Genomic DNA, 25374 nt, shown 5'->3' on the forward strand with positions numbered 1-25374 from the left:
GACACTTAAGTTACTTTTATTCTATACTACACATTTCACAAAACAGTGACTGCCATATGAAAATTACAGCTTTGTGTTAAAATGAAATGCTCAGTGAAAAAAACAGGAAAGCAGTGGATTAAAACTGTGAGGGAGGGGATTTCAGAGGTCAAAACAAATTTCAGACCAGTCTCAAGACAAAAGTAACAAGTTACTTTTTGTCTTTTTTTTTTTTTTGAACAAGGAAATGTATGATTTATGGAGATTTCACTACAATTTGTGATAAAGCAAACATACTTATAAGCCACAATATTGTTTATACACACAGTAATAATGCAGGTCACGTCCAGTGGTGTGGGGGAAAAATATCAGAATCATGGTGTCAGTGAACATTTTTAATAAATAGGGTAACTTGGGAAGTATGTACTAGTTAGAATTTTTCTGTGTGTAAAGATCATGTTTGATTAGTCTTAAATAATGTAATGAAGCACATTATTATTTTAGAAATAAAAGTCTTTGACGCAAAGTTAGAGCTTTGTTTCAGTTGGGAGCTTCATCCCAAAATATTTTCTTTCTATGATTCCATTATTTTAATCACACCACTGTCCGGTTAAGCATCCCATATACAGGAACATGGTTTAAGCATGCACTGGCATGTAGCTGACCAACATGTGCCGATCAACTACAAAATATGAATCATATTATATACATATATAAACAAAATCACTGCTCTGATAAGAACAGCGATATGTTTATGCTACCAAGTCCTGCTAGTTATGGTCAAAATCAAGGAGCTTAGAACAATTTGTAGGTACACAGTAAAGCAAACAACAAAAACAAAACAAAAACACTATTCAACAAACAAAATTATGTACAAGTACCTACAAAGTCTGAAGACAAATTTCCTAAAAATCAGTCAACTCGGCAAATAATTAAGGCACTGTCCCAGATCCTGTTTCTCTCACCTGATGTGTTCCCTTCAGCATAAACACTAGTGCCTTATTGCTTTGATAAATAATAAAGAAGAACTACACATGGCTTTGCTTGTACTTGTAACAGAGTAGTAATTGTTTTAACAGTGCTTTGTGTTTAACCCTGTGTAAAAAGATTGCAAAACTGGCAGTAGTTCTGACAGGACAATATTGACAGTCCTTTTTAAAAAATTTTTTTTTTTTTTTTTTAAACACTTGCTCTAGGTAGCAGCGAGACCTCCAGACCTCTGCACAGAACTTCATTTATTCATTACGATGCTGAGTAGGGGTGTTACGGTTCATAGTATGATATTTTAAAACTAGGTTATCACTGAATTGACAGACCATATAAAAAAACCAAAAAAACACGAGCAGGTGGTGAAAATTAAAGAAAAATATTTGACGAAAAATTGTGTATAAAATCCTTGCATACAAAAACCTATGGGGGGAAAAAAAAGCATCAAATCCCAATAGAAAAATATTTATGAGAATAATTTTTCCATAAAATCTCTGACACAGTCAGTATTTATTGTTATAAGCTGCTTGGTGAAAATAGTTGTTTAATTTAGCTCTGGTCAGCAACATCATGTTCTTCTGTGCGTTGTGTATGATAAAGTTAGAAACACTAGTTATTATGGTTTAAGGTGAGTCCTGAAGGAGGGGGTTGCCGCAGTTAGACACACAAAGGATGAAAACCACTTGACTGGGTAAAAAAAACAAATAAACAAACGGGTAGACAGTAATAAGAAGTCATTTCATACTGTGAAACCGTAACAACCATACTGAATGTACAGTACAGCAGATGAAAAGTGTTCCTATTAATCTGTTTTTCCAATAAAGATGGTCTTTCTAGTTTAAGCATACAGAAGTCTGAAGGACAAAGCTTCGGAAGCAGTGCATTATAGATGAAGTATGAAATGGAACACACTTGAAAATTAAGCTCACAAACATCATTCTGAACATGCCTCAGCTGTGCACTAATACTGTCGGACTGTCAGTCATTCTAGGTAGTAGAACAATTGACAAAGCAGGGTCTAATTTCCTTCATACATAACTCTCTCTGAAGACAGCAGCTAAATACAAGACAGGAATTTTTATTTATTTTTTGTTAAATGCACACTGGTCTTTTGGGATGGGTGTGGTGTGTTACAATGTCCATGAGACTAAAAGCAAGTTTCATAACTTGCCTTGCTTCAGAAAGCTCATCATGAAATGAGATGAGGCTCCGGTGAGCTTTCAGTTCCTCAAAGCTGTGCAACACTTGAGCAAACCAACAAGACAGTGAGAGGAGAAATAGAAAAAGTGAGGTAGAGGACATGAAAAACGGACAATAAGACAGAAACAGAAAAATAGACGAGACGAGACGAGAATAAGCACAAGAGGAGCCCAATGCGTTTTGGAGTGGGATGAAGTGGATGTCGGATCGGGTCGGGTCGGGTCTGGAGGGTTAAGGGTGGATCTGAGCTGGGCATGAACACGGTCCACACACACTGGAGCAGGACAGGAGGAATGGAGCATTCACCGCTGTAAAAACAGGCCGGAAAACACAAATCAATCGCATGACAGTGACAAAAATGCACAATCAGAGAATTAGGGGTGTTCTAGCTGCATGAATTAAAATGTGCAATTAGGCCAAATTTCACATTAAGGTGCATGGCTATTATGTGGCAGATGGTCATAAAACTATAAAGGCATTCATCAAGAGAGCAAAAAACAATAACAAAAAAACAGCACAATGACCATGGCACATTTTAAAAAAAGGTACCTATTATGTTACACACAGTTTATTATAATAGAAATGTTAAGTTACTCTGACCACATTAATACTTTTTTTCCTTTCAAGCATATTTTACAAACATTAAAGATTTTTTAAAAATGAATTCCAATTTATTTTTCATTGTCTCTGCTCATCAACTGTTAATCTATAGTTAATCTATCAGTTTGCTAAATTTCTGTCTTTTGTTCTGCATCAGTGGCAGCAGATCTGATACCAAGATTTCTAAAGTGCTCAAATTTGTATAGAAAAATCAATATATGATGCAATATTAAAACTGTGATGATAAAATGTGCTTTTTCTGAGATAGAGGGTGTTGTCAGTATAAAGTAGCTGGTTGAAAGTTAAACGTCTATTTTCATTCCATTTCCTTTTTATGCTGAATAGATTATGCTTTAAAAATGATTTAAAATGTGGCATTTTTTTTTCTTTTTTTATTGACACACTACCAGTCAAATTTTTTTTGTAAATAGAATGCTAGTTTTCTAATAAAAGAAATGAATATGTTGGCACAATCATATTTTTGTCTACAACACCGATTTCAAACATTTAATCATACACCTTCAGATCAAAAGGGTTTTAGGATCATAAACATTTCAGTCGAGTGTCTCCAAACTTTTGACCGGTAATGTATATGTAGGTATTTTCATAACACCTTGTATATCATAGGAGATTTTTCCATTATTAGCCTGAGTGGAAATGAGTTATTATTTTTATTTGGTATGTTTATGTTGACGACTACTGGAACGGCTATTTGACTCTGAACTTCGTTTGTTATGTGCAGGTTTGCGATTTGTATCAGCGCCTGTGTGCTGCTTTTTCAGTGCATCCTGCTGCTTTCTGTTCTCTTGGCTTGGAACAAAAAATGCCTCCTCCACGTTATTACAACGCGAGTTTGACCGACTCTTCACTCTAGAAGCTGATCTTGCACTACTACTACTACTAGTGAGAGAAGATTTTTGGGGTTTATTAAACTGACTAGACTGAGCAGTTTGACCACTAGAGGATGCTACACTCAAGCATCTCTGAGCTGGTGGAGCTTTGGATGAGGAGGTGGATGGTGCGCTTGTACTAGAAAACCGTTTTACACTAGTTGCCTCGACAGAGTGTGATTTGGAGATGCCGGATTGCTTTTTGGGAACTACACTATGCTCAACAGTAGATTTCGAATGGGTTCTTGCATCCAGATCCTCTTTCACTCGGCCTCTTGTGTCTGACCTGGTGGCAGTGTAGACACTGGATCTAAAGGTGAGGTTTTCTACGGATCGTGAAGGGGATGTTGTTGACCTACTGGCTGGTAAAGATGCCCGGCGCACTTTGATAAATGTATTATCACGGCACGGCCCTGAGACTCGAATGCTTTTGGTCGGTGTCTCAGTAGCCCTTGGCTGTAATGAAAGTGTGGCAAAAGGCCCCAAGCCTTTCGTGTCATCTAATGAACGAGACAAATTTGATCCACGACTACGAATGAATGTAGCGTCACGCGCAACACACACAGACACCAGACTTTGTGTGGAAGTGGATGGCAGAGGCTGATTGACAAACGAGGAAGAGGATGAGGAAGAAGATGACACGGGTCTTACAGGGCTGCCATGGAGGCTGCGTGAATGCACCCTCAGATGCCCGCTCGTGCCCTGAGGGCCTGATGATGATGATACCAACACAGGACTGGCACGTGGACTACTTCTCATGGGGCTCCGTGGCGCTCTTCCCGATTTGGTGGCCAGCTGCTTGGCACGGGAGCGTCTTGGGCTGCTTCCATTACTGTGGGCATGCAGTGGAGCCTCCAGGTCCTCTAACCGCTGAGTCAGGGCTAGCTTCTGTTGGATGGCCATGCGCAGGAGTGAATTGAGTGTCTTCTTTTCGTCCTCCGCAACAGCGAGCTGTCTCTGCATCTCATCTAATTGAGTAACATACTGGTCACATCTGAGTGAGAAAGACGTGATCAAATTAGCATAAAAAAAACAAACAAACAAAAAACAAACAAACAAACAAACATTTGTCTAAAATCAATTACCAAGAAAACAGCACAGCATATCTAAACAAATGCTACATTAGAAGTCAATGAAATGGTGATTGCTCTGCTTGGAACGTGTAATCTTTCTATGCAGCAATACTAGTCTATATGACCCAAAGGAAAAGGAGCCTGACTGACTGACTGCATTTGGGTCAATGGGAAACTATTAAAGACTGATCACTGGAAATGCCTTTTAGCTCTCTAATAATTGCTCACAAAGCTCTGTTCATTATCCATTTACATCTGTTGAAGGCTGAAATAAGAAGAAATAAATAAATATAAGGCTCTGAAAGCAAAATGGGTTTTAACCTAATCTCAATGAAGACAACTGTGTGTTTCAACTGAAACATCAACCCACATAATGCAAGCCAAACACAATTACGATGGTGGATATCTGATTAAGAGCTATAATCCAATATAACCTCCAAATATTACACAACTGAAAGAAAGCGGTATTCTTCCAGATTTTCCATAAATGTTTAAAGATGTATTACAATAGTTTATTTGTACTACACATATAGTGTGTAAAAAGTACTACTAGGGTTCCTCTTTAACCACATTAACAGCAATACCTAAAATACCAATGTTATTAAATGTAAAATCTTTTCCTCTTGTCTCAGGACATTTTCCTCAACACTGTCCCTACTAGGGGTGTAAAGATCTGTCGATATGTATTGACGTATCGATCAAATAACCAACGATCCGATGCACTGATGTAATGCGTAAACATTGATGCATGTATAATTTTTAAGATGGACCATAGCTGGAGTCGGGAATCAGGAGAATCACGAGGAGGGGGGGGAAAGGGGAGAGAAAAAAAAAAAAAAAGAAAAAAAAAGAAAGGGTCCCACTCTGGCCCAGAGATGGGCCTTTATTTATCCAGCCACTTCCCTAAATTCCAGCCACATCCTTATTGGCACTGAAATATCTAGTATCTCATAGTGGAAAAAAACTCAGGAAAAGTTTCTAAATATATTTTGGTTGCATCTGTGATTTAACAGAAATGTTACTGATTGTGTGAAATAGACGCATCGGTTAATATCGATTGCAGGCCCCTGAATCAACCGAATCGAGGCAGTTACTGAGGTATCGGCAAATATCGACTCGCTGGATAAAAGAATCAATATTAGATCGTATTGTCATGAAACTTGTAATTTACACTCCTAGTCCCGACACTGTCATTTGCAGTCTAAACCATGGGACCTCAAGTGTGGCTAGAAGGAGAAAGGAATTGTGCACGTTAATCTGCATGTGAGCTGAGCTCGCTGGGAGACGAGAGGTTAGGATTATAATCCGATTATCTAGTTCCTCAGACAAAATAATTGAAAGCAGAGACTGACTAATCTCTGCAGCTTTCCACTCTTGTCCCGTCATCATCACGAGTGTCTGAAACCTTAAGCTTCTCAGGAGTGGGCATATGTACTGTACCTGCTCGCAAACATGACCCGCAGCGAGGAGAAAGTAGCAGCGTCTTCCTTCAGAGCCTTGAGCTCGTTTCTCAGCTTTAGCATGGTCTCAGACACCACAGTCTTCTCAGTCTCGTACTTGGTCTTCAGGTTGCTCAGAGCCAGCTCAGCAGTCTGAAATAGAATAATTTGATCATAAAATTTAATGTTTAATAAAGTACGTAAATAATAGAAAAACAACCTAATGTTTGTTTGTCGCGGATATTTAGCTAGATATTACATTTCCTGTGACCAAAGTGCTCCAACCATGGGCCACAGAGTGTGTGGTATTTTCTGTACACTTTTCAGGCCACATGCTTCAGGGTCTTGAAGATCCTGTCAATCTGACTGGCTGTATATCTGTGTATACATGGGAAAAACAAGCTTTTGAACACTAGCAATGACCTTTTGGAAGCAAGATATAGTCACTGGACTAGATCAAACTCCTGTCTTTTAAAGTTATTAAAGATTCTCACGTTTGCCGAAGGGCTGTGGGAAAAAGGTGTGATTGGACATCTGTCATATTAGTTAAATCATCATCTTCTGTGAAATCATCATCTTCTTTTGTCCATGATTACTGACTAAACATACCAAACTAAATAGCAAACTTGTGAGACACCAGGGAAATATGATTGACAAACCACACAGAGCCATTGTCGATGGATTTTAATTGCAAGATTACGAGGTTATAAGATAAGAAAAGAAAACAGGAGAAAATAGCAGAAAATGTACAAGTTGCAAATGTTAAAGGCTCTCTGTATGTGTGCTGGAGCAGAACAATATATTGCCTCCCTGGTGCAATAGTACTACTATCAAAATAATGCAATCCCTAGAGGAAATGAACTGCTGTGAGCACCCTGGTTCATCCTTCATAAACACATTCCTGGGAAGTTTGAATTCATTAAACTGTTTAAGAAAAATAACTATCAATAACAAAGGTTAATCTTTATCTATTTTATGATGACAGTATTATGTCATACAGTTCTATATTGTGTGTTAATGAATACTGATGCTTGTAGTTCAACAAATGATCAAAGTGCTCCTTCAGATAAAATCATGCCAACAATGGGAAAGATCAGTGACCGAAAAAGGTCGCATAGCGCATTCTTACAAAGACGACCACACACTGTAAAACTTGCAGAACGAGCTCTCATGCCCGCGGAGTTTGCTCAAGGCGATGACTTTCAAAAGACCTCGACATGGTGGTATTGAAAAGTGAATGCGTGCTTACTAAATACTTTCCATAACATAGCAAACAAAAAAAAAGAAAAACTATCAAGTTTCAATGACAAATGGATCCGATGTGCACATTACAACACATTAACCCAATATTTTTTAATTATATATATATATATATATATATATATATATATATATATATATATATATATATATATATATATATATATATATATATATATATATATATATATAACAGCATTGAGCACCTGCAGAAAGGCAGTATGAGCATCATGATAAGTTTCAACTGACAGGTTTATTGATCCACCACCAACTGGCAAGTGTTGACTCACATTGCTTTGAAGTGTCAGATTTCCTAGGCATTGCTTCTGATGCTTTATACTGCTTCTGATGCTGGGTCAGACATTTGGTACGAATTAGGCTTGTGTGATATAATGATTTTATCATCCTCACACAATTTCACACTGCCATGATATGCAGTTATGTTTATTTCAATTATTCTGTATTAACAGGTCTAGCAACCTTTAGGCAAATAGTATAATGAGCTCTGCAATTTACAATCAGACTACGCTATTATGCTTAGGCCACTCAAAAACATGCCAAAAGAGCATTATTTTCTCCCCCCAAAAAAGCAGTCAATCAACATATAAACCTGGACTGATTTGTGCAGGTGAACACTGCCTGAAAGCACCCCCCCCGCCCATGTTCTTAAGTGAACTCTTGCAGGTGCCCTCACTTTCTGACAACCAAACCAAAAACAGTATTTCCTTTATCCACCCAATGAAACAGACATTATAGTGGATTAATCCCACAATGCATCTTGACAATGCATTCTAAACCCTACATACATGTACCAACATATTCCAGTATTCAACAGGTAACGGTGTTTAGTGGAAGCCAGTCAGACATCAGACATCACCTGCGTACCTGTTTGTTTGCCTTTAGGACAGTCCTGAGTGTGGCGATCTGCTCTCTCTTGGTGCTTAGAAGAGACTTGAGCTTCAGCACCTCCTCGAGCAGAGCTTCACGGTCAGATTCAGTGCTGCCCCCTAATGCAGAGGAGGGTAAGCCACCACGCTGCCTGCACAGGTCAACGGCCACCTGAAAAAACAAAAGATTTATATATTTAAAAAAAAAAAAAAAAAAGTTTCCCTCTTTTCAGTTGGCAATACAGGCTTAACAAAACGCTCCATTTAAAAAAGTGTCAGGACACTTCTCAATCTCACAATCTCAAATAACCAGTTAAATAAGCTAGAAGAGTTAAAAAATAGAACTGAATGCAAACTCAATGCAAAACTGCATTAATGAATATCGTAACAACCAGTATTTTCATAACAGCACTCATGTGGGTTCCAACATGTGGTGTAAACACAAATATACTTGTATTTAACCTTAGCCCTATTACAACAAGCGACACTGTGCAATGGCACATGGACTACCAGGGTCAAACAGCTGAGAGCTTGAGAGTGTCGTGCACTGGTAGGAAACAGGAAGACAAGCAATACGTTCCTCTTCCTTACTCAAAATACAAACAATGATGTGTTCAGAGCCAGAAAACACCTCATTGCTGCACTCCACCAGCCAAGACATTGACCTGTATCCCAGGACCCCGACATAAAACATATTTTCCACACAAACACTTATATCATTGTTAGTGCTTTCATTAAGCGGATACATTTGTGTTTATATTAATGTTTATTGTAGCAACTGCTTTGACGCTGTCCCTGCGTGCAGTTTAGTACATCTTATGTCACATTACTGATTACAAGGATGCTTTCCCACTTTTAAACTCCCCCCCCACCCCAATCTGGTACATTTGACTGATTGTTTTTGTACCCAGGTGCAGTTCAGGGAGGAATTCACTGCTTGGCTGATGAACAGTGTTCCACAGCACACATCTATCCCAGCTGACTGCTTCAACTGGTCACAGTACTTCATGTTGCATGAGCTGTGTTCTCAATGGTTAAACAAAGCGAACAAGGCTTAAAAGCAAGTGACTAACTGAATAACTGTTGGTCACAGAATACCTGAATACGATTTTGAAGAGATGTATAAACATCAATTAGCAACTGTGAAGGAATTTGTCTGCGTGATCAGTCCTGGTTATGGATATGAGTATTTGGGCCTAGGTGCTCCAACATGAGCTAGGCTTATGAGATCATGTACAATATGCCATCTCCTTGTCATGCCCTTTAACTATGACAGACTGACTATTGTATTGCTAGTGGCTTTGGAGTGGTGTAGGCTACAGTGGTGCTGATTCAGAGGAGAAGGAGGTATATCCAGAAATACACAATGTGAGCTGTGTACACATTACCTCGATGCATACTGTCGTCATGCTTACCTGGAGGTGTTTAATCTGGCAGCGAATAACAGCCACCAGGTTGCGCACGTTGGTGGGGTCCCTGAAGTCCAGTGTTGGAGAGCTGGGGCCACTTCCACAGTTTGTCGAGGCGTCTCCATTCGCTGTAGTGATGTCCAACTCTACGCTATGTGCTCCTTTCCCCAGCGCCTCTCCTGACCTCCTCTGCTTCCGGAACGATCCATGGTGGTGCCTTCTCCCGCCTCGTGCTCCATCACGGTAGTAGTCCAGTGTGACGCGACGTGGTGTGAGGTTGTTGCACATGCAAACGTGGTGGTAGAGGTTGGCCAACTCTTCAGAAAAGGCCAGCAGCTCCTCCTGTGTGGCACTCAGGTGGCATTCGGAGTCGCTGGCGACACGTCGTGTGGCTCCGATCTCAAGCTCCAGCTGACCGATGCGTTCCTGGTCATGGCGGCTGGCGGCAATGCACTGGCGGATCTTGTCGGCCAGTTCCTGTGCCTCGGCTCTCCAGCGCTCCTTCTCCAGCAGGTGGCGCTCTTCCAGGGCCCGGCAGCGCTCGCCTGCCTCCTTCAGCTCGTCGCGCAGCTGCATAAGCTCAGCATTGGCTGCACGCATGCGCTTCTCAAGCACCTCTGCACTCTTGGCATCCAGCTCCAGATCATCCTCATTCACTGGCTCATTGTTTCCATTCTGCTCCTGGGTTTTTGTCCCAGACAGGGGGTTGGAAGAAGTGGAGCAACCTTGCAGGACCTCCAAACGCTGCGAGAGCTGCTCCACCTTCACTTTGTGCTCATCCAGAGCCACTTTAGACTGGGCCAGTGACTCCTGTAGGTCCTGGACCGAACTGGCCAGAACTGCTTTCTCCCTCTCCACCTGCAGTGACAAAAACATGCTATCATAGTGACGCAGGACAAACGTATGTTGACTTCTTTCATAAAATTCCACAATTTTTAAAGATTATAGGATACTTTTGTTTTACTGACCTGTATTTCATGGTTGGTTTAGTGTTATGAGATGCATTAAAGTAAATTTTGTAAAATGTTATCATCGCAGCGTGGTCAAAATGCAAAAACAGCCACTACAGCTGTTTTTGCACAAACAGGCACCGAAAGTTTGCCAAGTGAAGGAGGTGAGCACATGTGTTGGGGTGTTTCCAATTTGCACATTCATTGTTTGAAGAGGTAAAAATGTAGGTGCCTCAGTGCCCTTTCTGTTATCTAATAACATTTTTGTGGAAATGACATGTAAATTCTATATAGAAGAAACCGATTCAGTTGTAACATCATAAGTAGACATCTGTAGAAGCTGTCTAGAGGGCTACATAATATTAACCAAAAAAGCCGCCGATTGTTTAAAGAAATAAACAAAAAAAAAAACCTAGCCTGGCTAATCTTGCTTCTCATCCATCCATCTATTGAAAAGAGCAGATGGTTATAAGCTATTTCAAAGCACTTTCAAGGCCTGTTAAGAGCCTTCCGTGTACAAGATCTTGAACAGGATGTGGTTTAAAGACGGGAAGCAGATTTCAAGCCTCATAAAGTCACGAAAGGCAATGGGCTTAAACAGCTGAAGACTCTTTAAATCACTTTTGCTTTGATTTGAGAAAGGAAAAAAAAAGTGAGATTTGGTTGCGGAAAAGGTCCTCTTATAGCTTATAAACAGCTTAAATGAAGCGTGTATAATTTGCACATGCAAAAATACTTTTTTGCTATGTCAATTTTCTCTGTTTATGTCACAACATAAGCATTTTAAATATGGTGTGTGCGCGCGCATTTGTGTAGGGGGAGGCTTCTTTATTTCTTTTGACAGTTTGGTTCATTGCCAGCTAAGACAGAAATCCAGCTTTACAAAACAACAATGTACGAGTGTATCCAACCCTCAAAAGGTTCCAACATACCTAGTGGCAGTTAAGGATGTTAAGGAAAGTGATTCAATATCCTTCCTTGTGAAATTTTAATGTGTGGCCCACCTGCAGCAGCTGCTGTTTTAGCTTCTGAGTGTCGGACAGATGGAGTTCGCTCAGCAGGTCAGCCACCAGTCCTGGAGCCTGAGGCCGAAGGAACACATCACGGTTCCTGGGAGTAGAGCAACGCTGCTTCTCGCTTCCTTTCGAGTGGTTGTAGCCACTGTCCTGCTCTTCTTCCTCTTTATCTCCCCGCTCCTTCTCCTCTGCAGTCCGATCTCCATCCAGGCTGTCGTCCATCTGCAGGTCCAGGTGCACCACAGAGTCAAACGGGTTGAGCGTGTGAGCAGCTAGCTCCCGTTTTAAACTGTTCTTCTGCTCACGCTCATCCTTTAGGGCCTCAAGGGCCTCGTCCAGCTGCCTCTCAGCAATCTCGCGCAGCCGCCCAGCTTCCTCCAGCTGCGCTCGCAGAAGCTCCTGTTCCTCATCCTTCTGTGAGAGCTCCACCTTCAGTGCCTCAAACTCCACCTGAGGGCAGATGAGAACTAGATCAATTCACTGTGTATGCTTACTTGGATGAGCAGAGGGGGAAAAAATTATAATTAGTGAATCACTGATCAGTCAGTCATTAGTCTGCTCTGCCCATGGGGTCTTTTGTACACTTTTCTGGCCATCATCGTAAAAGGTTGTATTCTCATCAACTTCTGGGAAAACAAAAACTTTTTTAAAAAATGTATGCGAGACTACACACTAACTAGCATAACTCCAGGGTCATCATACAAAACTTGGCATAATGGAAAATCTACTCTGACTCAAAACATTTCAGAATGTCCGTTGCCCTGAAATAATGATCACAGCTTTGGCTTTATCAAACTCCCTATTCAAGTTTCCAGAGAGATCAGACATAAACCCATATCACACTTGTTTTATAGTCTGACTGTTCTAGACTGTTTTTCTAGTCTAACCAGTTTTACCCTGAGTGCACTGAAACGGTGATGTTAAGAAGTGCTAATGTGAAGAGAGTCTTCGGGTGAGGTCGCGTCTGTGAGCCTGACAGTTAGAAAAAAATATCCTTTCCGTTATGCAGACAAACTGAGTAGAGGGCTATTCTCAGTAAGAGCTGAGAACACAGCTCCTACAATAGGAGCAGTTGTGATGCCCTGATTAGTGAGGACTACATACATACATACACACACACACACACACACACACACACACACACACACACACACACACACACACACACACACACACACACACACACACACACACACACACACACACACACACACACACACACACACACACACACACACTGACTAACTGTCACAAGACACCTCTCGCCAATCCCTCTCAACAAAGGCTGACTTCATGGAGCAAAGACGAGGAGACAACTTGCGGCACTGCCCACAGTTACACAGCAACTTCCCAGCTTCAAGTCTCTTGAGTATCACACATTAGGTGACAGCTGCATATCAAAGCAAGTGTTCTAACACCCAGCCCACAACACACACACACCTGGTTCTCTTTGAGCACAGAGACTTGTTTCTGTAAGGAGATGTTCTCTTCCTCCAGTTCAGTGTTGTCCTGAAGCTGCTGCAGTTCGCGAACCTTAAATTCCTTCAACTCCTCTCTGACACGAGTCTTCTCAGCCTCCAAACCATCACACTCCTACAGCAAGAGAGACACACAAAAAAACAAACCCAGTCAGATTAATACTGAGGATACAGATCTTACAAGACTGCCAGCCCCTTGAATAATGCTATATTTTTATTATATCATATCCTCTATCTATTTCTCTCTCTCTCTCTCTCTCTCTCTCTCTCTCTCTCTCTCTCTCTCTATATATATATATATATATATATATATATATATATATATAAAAATATAAAAAACACACACACACACACACACACACATATTACACACACACACACATATATATATAGACCCCTCATATTTTACACTCTCTATTTTAGCATTTTGATCAAAATCAAGTTTTTCTCCCTACACGGACACCTCTACTTTAAGAAACCATAAATGTATTTCACCACAACAATGTGTACATGTTTTCATTTACTTTTTAAACCAGGTTGCCTGCAAAGATCAGAGCAGGCCAGTTAAACAGATTAGACATCTGAATTCGGTCCAAAACCTTGTTAGCGAAATGTGATTTCCTCACCTAATGAATCTCAAGCTTTGATCAAGTTGTTGGATATCTATGTGCCATACTGAAATCCAATCCACTCAAGCCTCATCAGTTCAGCATGTAATCGGATATTGGCTGTCAAAATGACCGCAATTCTCCTGCATCATCACATCGTGATCAAAACAGAAACGATGTCTTCTTTGACAATTCACCATTATACTGACCATTATAAAAAGTTATACTGTGAATGCTTCACTACTATTTGAGATATATGCAAAAGAGAAACACATTTCAATAGTATCAGAACCACATACAGATAAAAATGTCAAAATTTCAGCATGTGGGGGATTTCCCAGGTCAACACACATATGCGGTCACACACATCATGCTCCCTACCGGAGCTTAAAGTGGTGGAGTGTGAGTTCAACCATATACAACTAACACCATCTGTGCAAAGAAACACTTTTCTCTTAAAGCTGCCAAGTCAGCTGTGAGTGACCTTGATCTCTTATTCCAGCAGAAACTGAAACTGAGCCTGGGTTTGAATTACAATACCTGTAAAAGACACACCTACGATCAGATCTCATTCCCTCTCACACCATGTGATTTGTCAGAGGCACTTTTACAAGCATTTCTGCTCTTTTTTGCAGACCTGAACATCTGAAAATCTGACTTGGACTGAGCAGAGACTGCTACAACAATTCCACATTCATGGAAAGAAAAAAGGTATAAGCACTAAAGATATAAATGATCAAATGGAAATCATTTTATTGTGTGATCCAAATGTGAGCTTTGGGGGGGGACAAAACTACTGAGTAACATCAGATGCATGTGTGTCACCTTCTTCAGCTGAGCAGAGAGCCCGCCCAACCTCTCATTTTCAGCAGTGCTGTTGGCCAGCGCCATTCGGGCCTGCTTAAGCTCCGTATGCAGCTCCTCCATCCGCGTTGCCATGGCAGCCTCCTTACTGGCAGTCTCCTGAAGCAGATTCTCCTCTCGACACTGCCCATCTGCTGTTGCACGCTTATGGCTGCTCACCGTGTCGACCAGTGCCTGCGCAAACACACACACATATATATGTTACACACAGACACACACAGTACTGTGCAAAAGTTTTAGGCACCCTATTTTTTTGTTTTTTGTTTTTTTTTTTTGTTGTTTTTTTTAAAAAAAAATTTTAAGTACAAACTTTGTTATAGATGTTTGTTAAATTCCCAACCATTAGTTTTCCAGCACAAAATTAAATGCTACAGAAAAATGTTTGTATGTCAGTAAAGAAAGTAGCATATTATGCAAGAGACCACTTTTCAGTCAAAGACATAAAGAAAGCTGCTGGGTTTTGCTGCAAAAATAAGGAGCAAGTGCGACAGTCAAAATCTCCAGAAGAACCGTGGCTGGTTCTGCAAGATGCTTAGTAAAACATTCAGCTCTTTTCCTTATAAAACTGCACTAATTCTACCCTATTTTTTTTTAAATCAAAGGGTCGTCACAACAAATACTGATTTCATTTCAGTTTCATTTATTACTGTTTACTGCTCTTTATATAGTATTTTATTTTTGTTTGTGTGTTTATTTTGTTATTATTTTATATTTTGTTTAATGGAAAATCATTTCATTTCATTATTTTTAAGCCATCTTTGCTCTACAGCATTTCTTTGTATTTGCATAAGACCTTTGCACAATACTGTACATATACATGTACTAGTACATTTACAAGCATGAATAACTGATTTCATAATTAGTCAACTCGACCACCTTCTCTGCAGTGCAACTGAAATCAGAAAAATAATAAAATTGTGCCACTAGCTGCAAGAACCCAAAAAATTCTCAACAAGATTTCAAACAATGAGAATACATGTCCAACAAAGAAAACAAAACCATGCATTCGGACTTGCTGAAGAGAGTCTCCCTGTTACTCCTGTGACCGCACATTCTCAATCCACTGACAACTAAGGAACCGTAGGATCTCAGGATCACATGATCCAACAACAAGGTCTCTCTTGAACTCGACACGAACAAATTTACACCATAACACTGTGATGTATTACTATGGACTGAATTGGGTCTGAATAGGTCAGGCATTATAAACCCTGTCCCATTCTTTTCTCAACATGCAGGACAAACCTTGAGTGAGAGAAATGTGGTAAAAACAGGTTAAGAGTGGCGCCTTTAGAATGAATGGCTCAGACATTGAGAAAAGGAGGAGAAAGCTCAGCTGATCTGGTGCCTTGTCTTTATGGCTTAATGTTCCAAGCCATTTAACACAGACATGCTGCCCTTCTACCACGTCCCACTTACAGGAACATTTCTCTGTACTACTTTCTAGATTTCATGCTCTGGTAATCACCACTACTATCCACCCTTTATTCAATTCACATAATTCAGTCATTTAACTGTAAACACTACTATAGACAGCATACCCTTTACTTGGAATAGGTATGAGAGACAGGTCTTGAAAACATGCCTATAAATTTGCTATCCTGTGAGATTGATGATATAGTTGATGACATGTTTGGCAATGGGCATCGCGCACACACAGAACAAGAACAAGCATGGCGGAAGGCGGAGATCCAACCCTAGACGTTTAAGAATTAATCCCCAAAAAAGGAGCTTCCTCCATAATATGGAAGCGGTTCAGATACAACATTTCCATTTGTTTTTCTTGGGGTTAGATTATGAATCCTGCGAGTACTTGCATTTCCATTGGAATTTTAATTTGAGAATAAAATGCATATTCTATTTTTTAGCCTACTTAATTGGTATAGTTTAGTATTTGATGATGGCCAGGATTAAGTTGTACTTTTTTGGATCAATGTCTGTGTTTGCACTAGAACCGAGAACCGATACTTCGGTATCAAGTCAGTACCAACATTGTTAAAACGTACTTGTTTTTCTGCAGTAGCGTAGGTACCGTTCTTAATGAAGTTACTGAGGTTGCAATTCTTCCAGAACTGAAAGGGGCAGCAAATACGCACAAGTGTTTTAGTTGGTCCACAAGTGGTAAAGAAGGAGAATGCCTACACACATGGGAAAAACTACAGAAGATGGTGACAAGTTCAGGTCCGCCCTGACTTGTTGAGAGGAAAGGTGGTAAGGGTCAAATATGGAAATACTTCACATTCGAGGCAGATGAAAACAAACATAATTGATGCTCTGAAGCCGGTGTGCAACCGCTGCTATCGTTCATTTCAAACAAAGCGAGGAAACACATCGAATTTGGCGAAGTACCTGAAAGATGGGCCCTATATTATGTTTGTTTGAGGCAGCTGGCATTGTGGCCGTGAAACCAGCTAACGTTATGCTCCATGTAATGTTAGCGATAGCCAGTTATTTGTTAACAACAAAATCGCATTGCAGTGTTATAAACTACCTCGTAATGGGTCACCATGCAACGCCATTCAGCCCGTATCCTGTCCGCAACATGTAACCTTGCATTCAGAGTATAAAGGGGTGTGTGTGTGTGTGTTTAGTAGTGCACCTTAGCGCTTGTGGCCGCCACTGTTTTATTAGTCATTGTCAGACAGTGTTTGATAACTAAAATATCCCCCCTCTCTCTCTTTTTGCCAGTATTAGCCAGAGGAGGATGTCCACAAGGAATTTTTGATGATTTTTAAAAAAAATGTTTAATTGTATGTTTAATGTATAATTTTTTTTTAAAACCACACTGTGGTATCGACTTTGGTATCGAGTATCGTGTACTTTTGATGGTATCGATACTAACTACTAGATTTTTGGTATCGGGACATCCCTAGTTTGCACGGCTCTCAGGACTGTATGCTGATGCTGTATGCTCTCAAGATTAAATGTTGATGTGTTACTATTGAATGTTACCAATTTCACATTGACAAATGTGGTTACCAAAAAAAAAAAAATACCTTGAAATATTGTGATATAGTTTTAAGTCTAGATCACCAATCCCTAGTCGTTCCCTCACCTGCCTCGCGTTCTTATTCTCTTTCTTGAAGTTAATGAAACAAAAAAACAAACAAACGTCATGTTACCAAAAAAACAGCAAAAATCTCTGAAGATTCTCCCGTGACATAAAATTTTGAGCTTCGTAGCAGAGGTGAAGCTGTAACTATGACAATGCAGACTCCTTCCAAAAATGGTAAACAAATCTATAAATAAATCTCCAGACAAAAAACATCACTATATTAACAATTACATGTTTTTAAGAAATCTGTTTATGCGGCGCGTCCACCATATAAATCACCATGTAAATAGTTTCTATAGAAACTATAATGGATTAGAACGAGCATATTAATATAAACCAGTGAACTGACTTGCAGATAGAACTACAGTCAGAGCTCCTGTTAGAGAAAATTAATCAACAGCTTCTGATCAATCAGATTTGAGAATTCAACAGTACTGTGGTACAAATATCACTTTAACACAAAAGTATTTGGGCATGTACTACAATTCCACTGCTGATGGGTCACTGTTAAACTGCGTTTACAATTCCACATTGTATTACACATTTATTTCATACCATTCTCTATGAGGGAGGTGATGGAATGACGAGAAACTTCCGCTCCTTGCCCAACCCTATGAATGCCATCTTGGCTCATTTTAGGGAGGTTCAAAATTGTTCTATGACATATGAATGCACAAGCTAGGATATTCTAAACAGGCTGCCCATCATTCCATCAACAGACTTTATGACGTCAACTGCCTTGTTTTAGTCTGCGAGTTTATTTAGAATTCATTAGGCTCTATAAACCTGGCGAATGACGAGAGCAATTTAAAAATTCAACTTGTGCAAGAAACTGAGAGAAGGATGAGAAAGCAAGTTTGCTGGAGTCCTGTAATGCAGTTTGATAAATAATTGTTAGCACAAATAGGACAGATATCATGACCTGTGTCCATCTGCAGGATAATAAAATCATAGGAAAACCTGTCTAGGACACGTCATCCGTTGACAAACACCAAAATCCACCTTTAGACAGTGAGACAGCGAAACACGTTTTTTTTTTGTGTGTAAATTGAGCTGGTGATATAATATACAGTGCCCTCCACTAATATTGACACCCTTGGTAAATATGAGCAAAGAAGGCTGCGAAAAACTACTTTTTAACCTTTTGTTAAAAAAAAAATAAAAATTCACAAAAATACTCTACTCTCCTGGATATCAAACAAAACAGGTTTACAAAAAAAGAAAATCTTTGTTAAATATGAATTCATATGAGAAAAATATATTTGAAGTATATTTCCATTGATATTTTACATTTTTTAGTATATCTGGGTGACGAGGAACAGGAAATTCCTGTTTCACAGGGGTATAAATATGAGGTAACACATAGGCCAAATTCCCTTAGTCATTCATACCTATGGGTAAGACCAAGGAATACAGCTGTGATGTGCAGCAAAAGGTTGTTGAGCTTCCCAAAATGGGAAGTGCCTATAAGAAAACAGCACAAGCATTTAAAATGCCCATTTCCATAATCAGGGCAATAATTAGGATGTTCCAGTCAACTGGAATTGTTATGAATCAACCTGGAATTGGATGAGTGTCTATATCGTCTCAACACACTGTGAAGAGGATGGTTCAAGTGGCCAAAAAATCTCCAGTCTTAGTTGCGTCTTGGGGTCAGAAAGTCTCCAAAACTACAATCCGAAGTCTCCTACATCACCACAAGTTGTTTGGAAGGCTTTCAAGAAAAAGAAAAAAAACCTCTACTCTCATCCAAAAACAAACTCAAGCATCTTCAGTTTGCCAGACACTACTGGAACTTCAAATGGGATCGGGTTCTATGGTCCGATGAAACCAAAATAGAGTTTTTTTGGCAATAAACACCAGAGGTGGTTTTGGTGCACACAGAGGTAGCCATATGGAAAAGTACCTCATGCCCATGGTTAAATATGGTGGTGGCTCTTTAATTTTTTGGGGCTGTTTTACTGCCAGAGGTCCTGGACATTTTATTAGGATACATGGCATCATGGACTATCAAATATCTACAGATATTAAATGAAAACCTGACTGCATCTGCTAGAAAGCTGAAAATGGGGCGTAGTTGATTCTTCCAGAGGGACAATGATCCAAAACATACATCAAAATCAACACAAAAATGGTTTACTGACCACAAAATCAAGGTCCTGCCATGGCCACCCCAGTCCCTTGACTTAAAACCCATAGAAAATTTGTGGGGTGAACTGAAGAGGAGAGTCCTTGGAAATTTGAAGGATCTGGAGAGATTCTGTATGGAGGAATGGTCTCAGATCACTTACCATGTATTCTCCAACCTCATCAGGCATTATAGGAGAAGACTTAGAGATGTTATCTTGGCAAAGTGAGGTAGCACCAAGTATTGACTAAAAGGGTACCAATAACTGTTGCACACCTATATTTAACAAAGATTTATATATATATATATATATATATATATATATATATATATATATATATATATATATATATATATATATATATATATATATATAAAGATGTGTTTTGCTTGCAATTGATTGATATCTATGAGAGTAAAGTATTTTCGTGAATTCTTTTTTTAACAAAAGAGCAAAAGGTTAAAACAAAGACAATTTTTCACAGACTTCTTTGCTCACATTTACCAAGGGTGCCAATATTAGTGGAGGGCACTGTAATATCAGGCTTTGACATGAGGAAAGGCCATATCATGACAATATGAACTGGCCAGAAACTTTCATCAAAATGCTATAACACCATGCTAAATTAAACTGGCACTGGGGTTGACTTATGTTGAACAGGTATTAATGCAGTCTGAATATTGGCATCAATACACAGTTCTCTGAAATATGATTATGATAACTGAAACGTAATTATGTGTACAGTCTTTACAAACTGGGACAGCACAATTGCGAACAAAATATCATACTGTGATTGTACTGCTACATACAGAGTTTGAAACATGCCTTGGAATACAAAATGTTCTTGAACGCATTTTTTTTAAAAACATTTTATTAATGTTCCATCAAATACCTGAATCTTTGTATTTAAGAACTTAGTCATCCTCTCAGACTTTAAATGAGGGCTTTATTAAAGGCGAGTGCACTTGTCTGGTGAAGCAGGTACAGTAGATTTGTCTTACAGTTGATATTAAACAATATTAGTAGGTTGGTTTATATCCATTACTTAGTTTTACTATTTCTGCATGAAGTTTAACCAAAAATGTTAATACTATTTAAAACTTGTGACTGGCTCTTAATGTATCGTGTTGCCTTCTTGAGCATCAGTGAATTTTTGCACCTTATGTAATAGTTGTGTACGAGTCCCTCAGTTGTCCTCAGCGTGAAAAGATGGGTCTCAACATAATCTAGCCGCTGTTGGAAAGGGGTCAAATGTACTCAAAAGAAGATGCTGGAAAAGCAAAAGAATGTGCAGGACCTGGAGGATTTTTCTGAAGAACAGTGGGCAGTTTAACTGCTCAGGATAAACAAAGGACTCATGAACAACTATCACAACACAAACAAACAGTCGTGGATCATCTAGAAAACGACATGCAGTATTAAAGAATCAAGGGTACGTAAACTTTTGAACTGGGTAATCTTTATAAATTCAGCTATTATCTTGTCTTGTGGACTATATGTAAACATTCTTTATGTGAAATAGCTTATTCAACAACGTGGAAAAACAATATAAACAAGCTAATTTCAGTTATCAATTACGATAGGGCAGCTATAAACAAAGTCGTTCCATCACCAGCCTCTCTTTCTTTCTCTTTTAAAGTTAATGCAGCATGTCCTCTCTCCTAAAGAGAAACTTTCATGTGTCGAATGTTATAGATTTATCTCTGAATGTTATTAAAGCACCAACATTAGAGCCTCCATCTGAATACTAGATAAACAACAATTAAACACTTTTTAAATCTTTTTTTTTTTTTAAATCCCTTTATGCGGGGTGTCCGCCATTCAAGTTCCTGTGTAAGTAGCCACTATAGAAATGTAAACATACTATAACGAGTGCATTAATATAAACGTGTCATTTGACCAATCAGAAAAGAGAATTCAACAGCGCTTTTATATGCAAGGTTTGTTACATTACTCTTAGTGGGAACGTCTCACATCAGTCAGTCAGCTCACAGCAGATCATTTTTAATTATAAGTACTTGTACACACAATGTCGTTTCCAAAACAGCAGTTAGCCATCATGTTAAAAAAATAAGTATTGAGCAATAAATAAATAGAAAAGAATAAAAGCATGCCGAGTATGTGAACATGACATTCACACATGTTAGAGCGACTGTAATCTTGGCAATCTGTTTAAATTCTGCCAGACGGCCACTGAAGGAGTCCAGCTGTTCCCTTTAGATCCACACCCTTTCTGCAAAACCCCTCCCTGGAGCCACAAACACCATCTGTCTAGCTCTTTCCCAATTTTACAGATCGCTTTGTTCCCCATCTCCCATGCCCATTCGGGGTGTGTGTGAACTGACCTCACGGAGCTGCTGGACCTCCAGTTTGAGGGTCTCGTGCTCCTCCTCCAGCTGGCTGTGTTTGGTCTTGAGAGCGGCGCTCTCCTCTAACACGGCCAGGCCGTAGCGTGCAGCCTGCAGCTTCTCCTCATTGGCCTCCTGGAGCTCGGCAGAGAGCCGCTCCACTTCAGCCATGAGGCTCGCTCCTCTGGTCGCCTCCATGTCCTCCTCCTCCTGCATCCTCCTCCTTACACAGTACTCCGGGACACTCTGGTCACGCCTGCTCCCTCATGGCCCTGCCATGCGACAGAGGGTTTACTGTAAGACTCGCCTGCATGCACGAGGCTCATGTAATCATCTTACAAGGTCATTTATAAAAAAAAAAAAAAAAATTAAAAAAAGCCTATATTACACATACACACCGCAGGAATGTATCAGTTTAGTAGGAAGGTAAATACTTGCGACTATCGAGAGCATTTTATCACACGGTCTCCTTTATCACGGATTTACAGAATAGGATTTCATTTAGCAGCTTAAAAGACTTTCAGTTACTTTCACTGGGATGTTCTCAATGGACTGCCAAATGGACGTTCAAGTGCAAAAGTTTGGGCACCCTTAAGTAAATGATGCAACCAACAAGGCATTTATTACAGTTTCAAATTAAACACAATCTTACTTGAGCAGGTTAAGAGTAACGTACATATTAATAACGACTCTTATTCGACTTATTATTATTATATTGATATATCATTCCTCCTCCTCTAAAGCTCTGTCATAATATTTTCTTTCATGGCTGTCATTCTCCTGGGAGTAAAAGTCTGTTTTAAACCTTGCACTTTAAATAAGATCTTAAGTGAGCATAGTGACATTTTACTATTGAAACAAGCTAAGCAGTGTTATTTACAGCTTTAGTCAGGTAGCTAAACGTTAGCTCAAAATGGATGCGCTTTTCTAATAGAAGGCAAAAATAAATGACATTACAATTAGCAAGATATAACATAACATTAACTGTTATGTGATAGACAGCTGAGCTACTGGTCTGTGGTTGTGTTAGGACAAACTGGGGCATCATCTGGGTGTTAGCCATGTGATATCGCGGGCTCCTTCTTAGCAATGAAGCTAATCAGGATACATACAGGCATACTGCTGGTGGTGGTACAGTAGCAGTTAGCACGCTAGCTTTGTAATGAATTATTGTCAGCAAGATGAAATGACAGTCTGAGGGTGTAATGTGTAATTAGTCGAGCTTAACCTAATAAAACAAAATAAAATATCTACGTTCGCTATTTTAAACAAGCTAATGTTGAATATCGAATAAACGCTAGCTGCGATGCTATGCACCAGACATAAGCCGTTTTTAATATAAGACACCCACCCAAACAGTTAGCTAGCAGGTCTGGATGCTACTCTTAACCAGCTAGTTAGCTACGATATATAATTCATTAGTGACCCAGTTAACCGGATTCTTACCCGTCTGAAATTCGTCCTCAGCGTTTACAAACTCCTCTAACGTGTAAAAATATGACAGGCTGTAGATATTTCCAAAGCTATATACAACAAGAGCCGGACTTTATAAAGCGAAGGATGAGAAATATTCCTGTTAAATTCACAGCCCCTGCTCTCCACCTCCTCCTCCTCCTTCGCGCGCACCGAGCTGCAGTTCAATAGTGAATGACCGGCTCTTTCTTCCTTCAGCGCTTCCTTGACAACGTCAGAGCCGTAATCCAATCCTATTGGACAGACAGTGCACTAGTTAGAATGGAAGAACTATTATCTTTTGCCTTGTACAGCGCACCTATTTAGGAAGTAAGGAGTGATATGAGACTAAACCAGAGCGCCCTTTTCGGTGGGAAGGCAAAGTAAAGTGTTTTAACCGGAATGAAGACTTCAAGAAATATCTAAACAAAGCGACGTGAATCATTTCCCGTGCCATAATAAAAACTATGTATAAAACCGAAATCTTCAAATGAGCCGTGAATAGACTTAAAGGCAAAAAACGACTGGTTAATAAGGGTAACTTTTTAAAGCAAGGTTAATTAGGTAATTATTATTTTTTTAAATAACATTTTAATAACATTAAAAAAGCAATATATATCGCACAAAATCTTTGCCATTTGTTTTCTAATATTCTTACAAATATTTCTTGTATTGTAAGTGTTTCTAAAGTAAATTAATATAGATACATTTGCTTACACACACACAGACACACACACACAAATCAGTGTTTTAATGTTTTTAGAATAAAAATATTTATTTAACCTTGAAGACACATTTATTATTATTTTATTATAGTTACTATTATGATTATTATGATTATGATTATTATTAATAATAATGATAACGCCGATAATAATAATAATAATAATAATAATAATAATAATAATAATAATAATAATAATAATAAATGTGAATTATAATTTTGATTTTCCTCCAGGTTGAAAACCAGTGGGCCCATGGAAAGGAAAGAAAGAAAGAAAGAAAGAAAGATGGATGGATGAACACGCTTCAGTAATTGAAATCATAGGTTATGTGTATCTCACCACCATGTGGTCACTAAAAGTAAGTGCACTCAACCTGCTCACCAACTTCCCAAACTTTCCCATCCACTGAAGTCATTACGCACAGAGCTGCAGTAGAAAAACACAAAGGCCACAAGAAGCAAAGCCGCCAAAACCAAGCGTAGGATGTAAATTATTATGACATCAAAAGTGATATGTGGAGTTCCCATGCCCATTAAAGCCAGAAAAACAGCAAGCAGGGAGATGAAGCGAGATCAAGACCTCCCTCTAGTGTGGGAAACTCAGTGCCAGGCATCCACACAACCCCCCAAGTTTAAAGGTCAGGGGTCACATGGAGCTGCCTGCCGTCACGATTAGGCCAAGAGCGTCAGTGTGAAGCCAGAGAGGTGCAATGATGCAACTAAAATATAAAGTATTCATGTCATTCCAGGAGGCACCAATAACATGTGGTGACACACAGTTAGACATTTACGTAATATTGTGAACATGAATTCCATATTCATGTGTGTAATAACAAAGGAGGATTTAAAAAAAAAAAAAACATATGCAAATGCTTTGTGGGGGATTGTTTGGGGAAATGAGCTTGTGCTTCTGAATTAGTTTCCTAGCAACTATCAAATCCAGGGAATGAATTAAGCGGTAACCTTTAACCTGAGACTGACGTTAGCAGTGCTATCTGACTCCACTACAGTGCTGCTGTTATGACA

General features: G+C 39.3%; 1 protein-coding gene across 1 annotated transcript; it reads right to left on the reverse strand.

Annotated features, from left to right (window-relative positions):
* On the reverse strand, window positions 1-23851 carry zgc:162200 (uncharacterized protein LOC558638 homolog). The gene is made up of 10 exons (XM_017467833.3): window positions 23619-23851; window positions 22170-22444; window positions 14602-14814; window positions 13131-13283; window positions 11679-12140; window positions 9731-10582; window positions 8314-8487; window positions 6170-6321; window positions 4308-4650; window positions 1-2474 (listed from the first exon to the last, which is right to left on the reverse strand). Exons 2-10 carry the CDS (start codon window positions 22386-22388, stop codon window positions 2469-2471), a joined length of 2574 nt encoding a protein of 857 aa, XP_017323322.1. The 5' UTR covers window positions 22389-22444; window positions 23619-23851; the 3' UTR covers window positions 1-2468.
* Between the last annotated feature and the right edge of the window lie 1523 nt (window positions 23852-25374).

The sequence above is a fragment of the Ictalurus punctatus genome, chromosome 5 (assembly GCF_001660625.3).
Source record: "Ictalurus punctatus breed USDA103 chromosome 5, Coco_2.0, whole genome shotgun sequence".
In the NCBI taxonomy this organism is placed as follows: Eukaryota; Metazoa; Chordata; class Actinopteri; order Siluriformes; family Ictaluridae; genus Ictalurus; species Ictalurus punctatus.

What these genes read in the sequence shown, in the direction of transcription:
- zgc:162200 (XM_017467833.3), bottom strand. Translation starts at nt 22,388, where the DNA reads ATGCAGGAGGAGGAGGACATGGAGGCGACCAGAGGAGCGAGCCTCATG. An exon ending in CTGTGCTCAAAGAGAACCAG is followed by an intron (nt 12,141 to 13,130) that starts GTGTGTGTGTGT and finishes ATCTGCCCTCAG; the next exon opens with GTGGAGTTTGAGGCACTGAA. An exon ending in GCCAGATTAAACACCTCCAG is followed by an intron (nt 8,488 to 9,730) that starts GTAAGCATGACG and finishes TTGTTTTTTCAG; the next exon opens with GTGGCCGTTGACCTGTGCAG.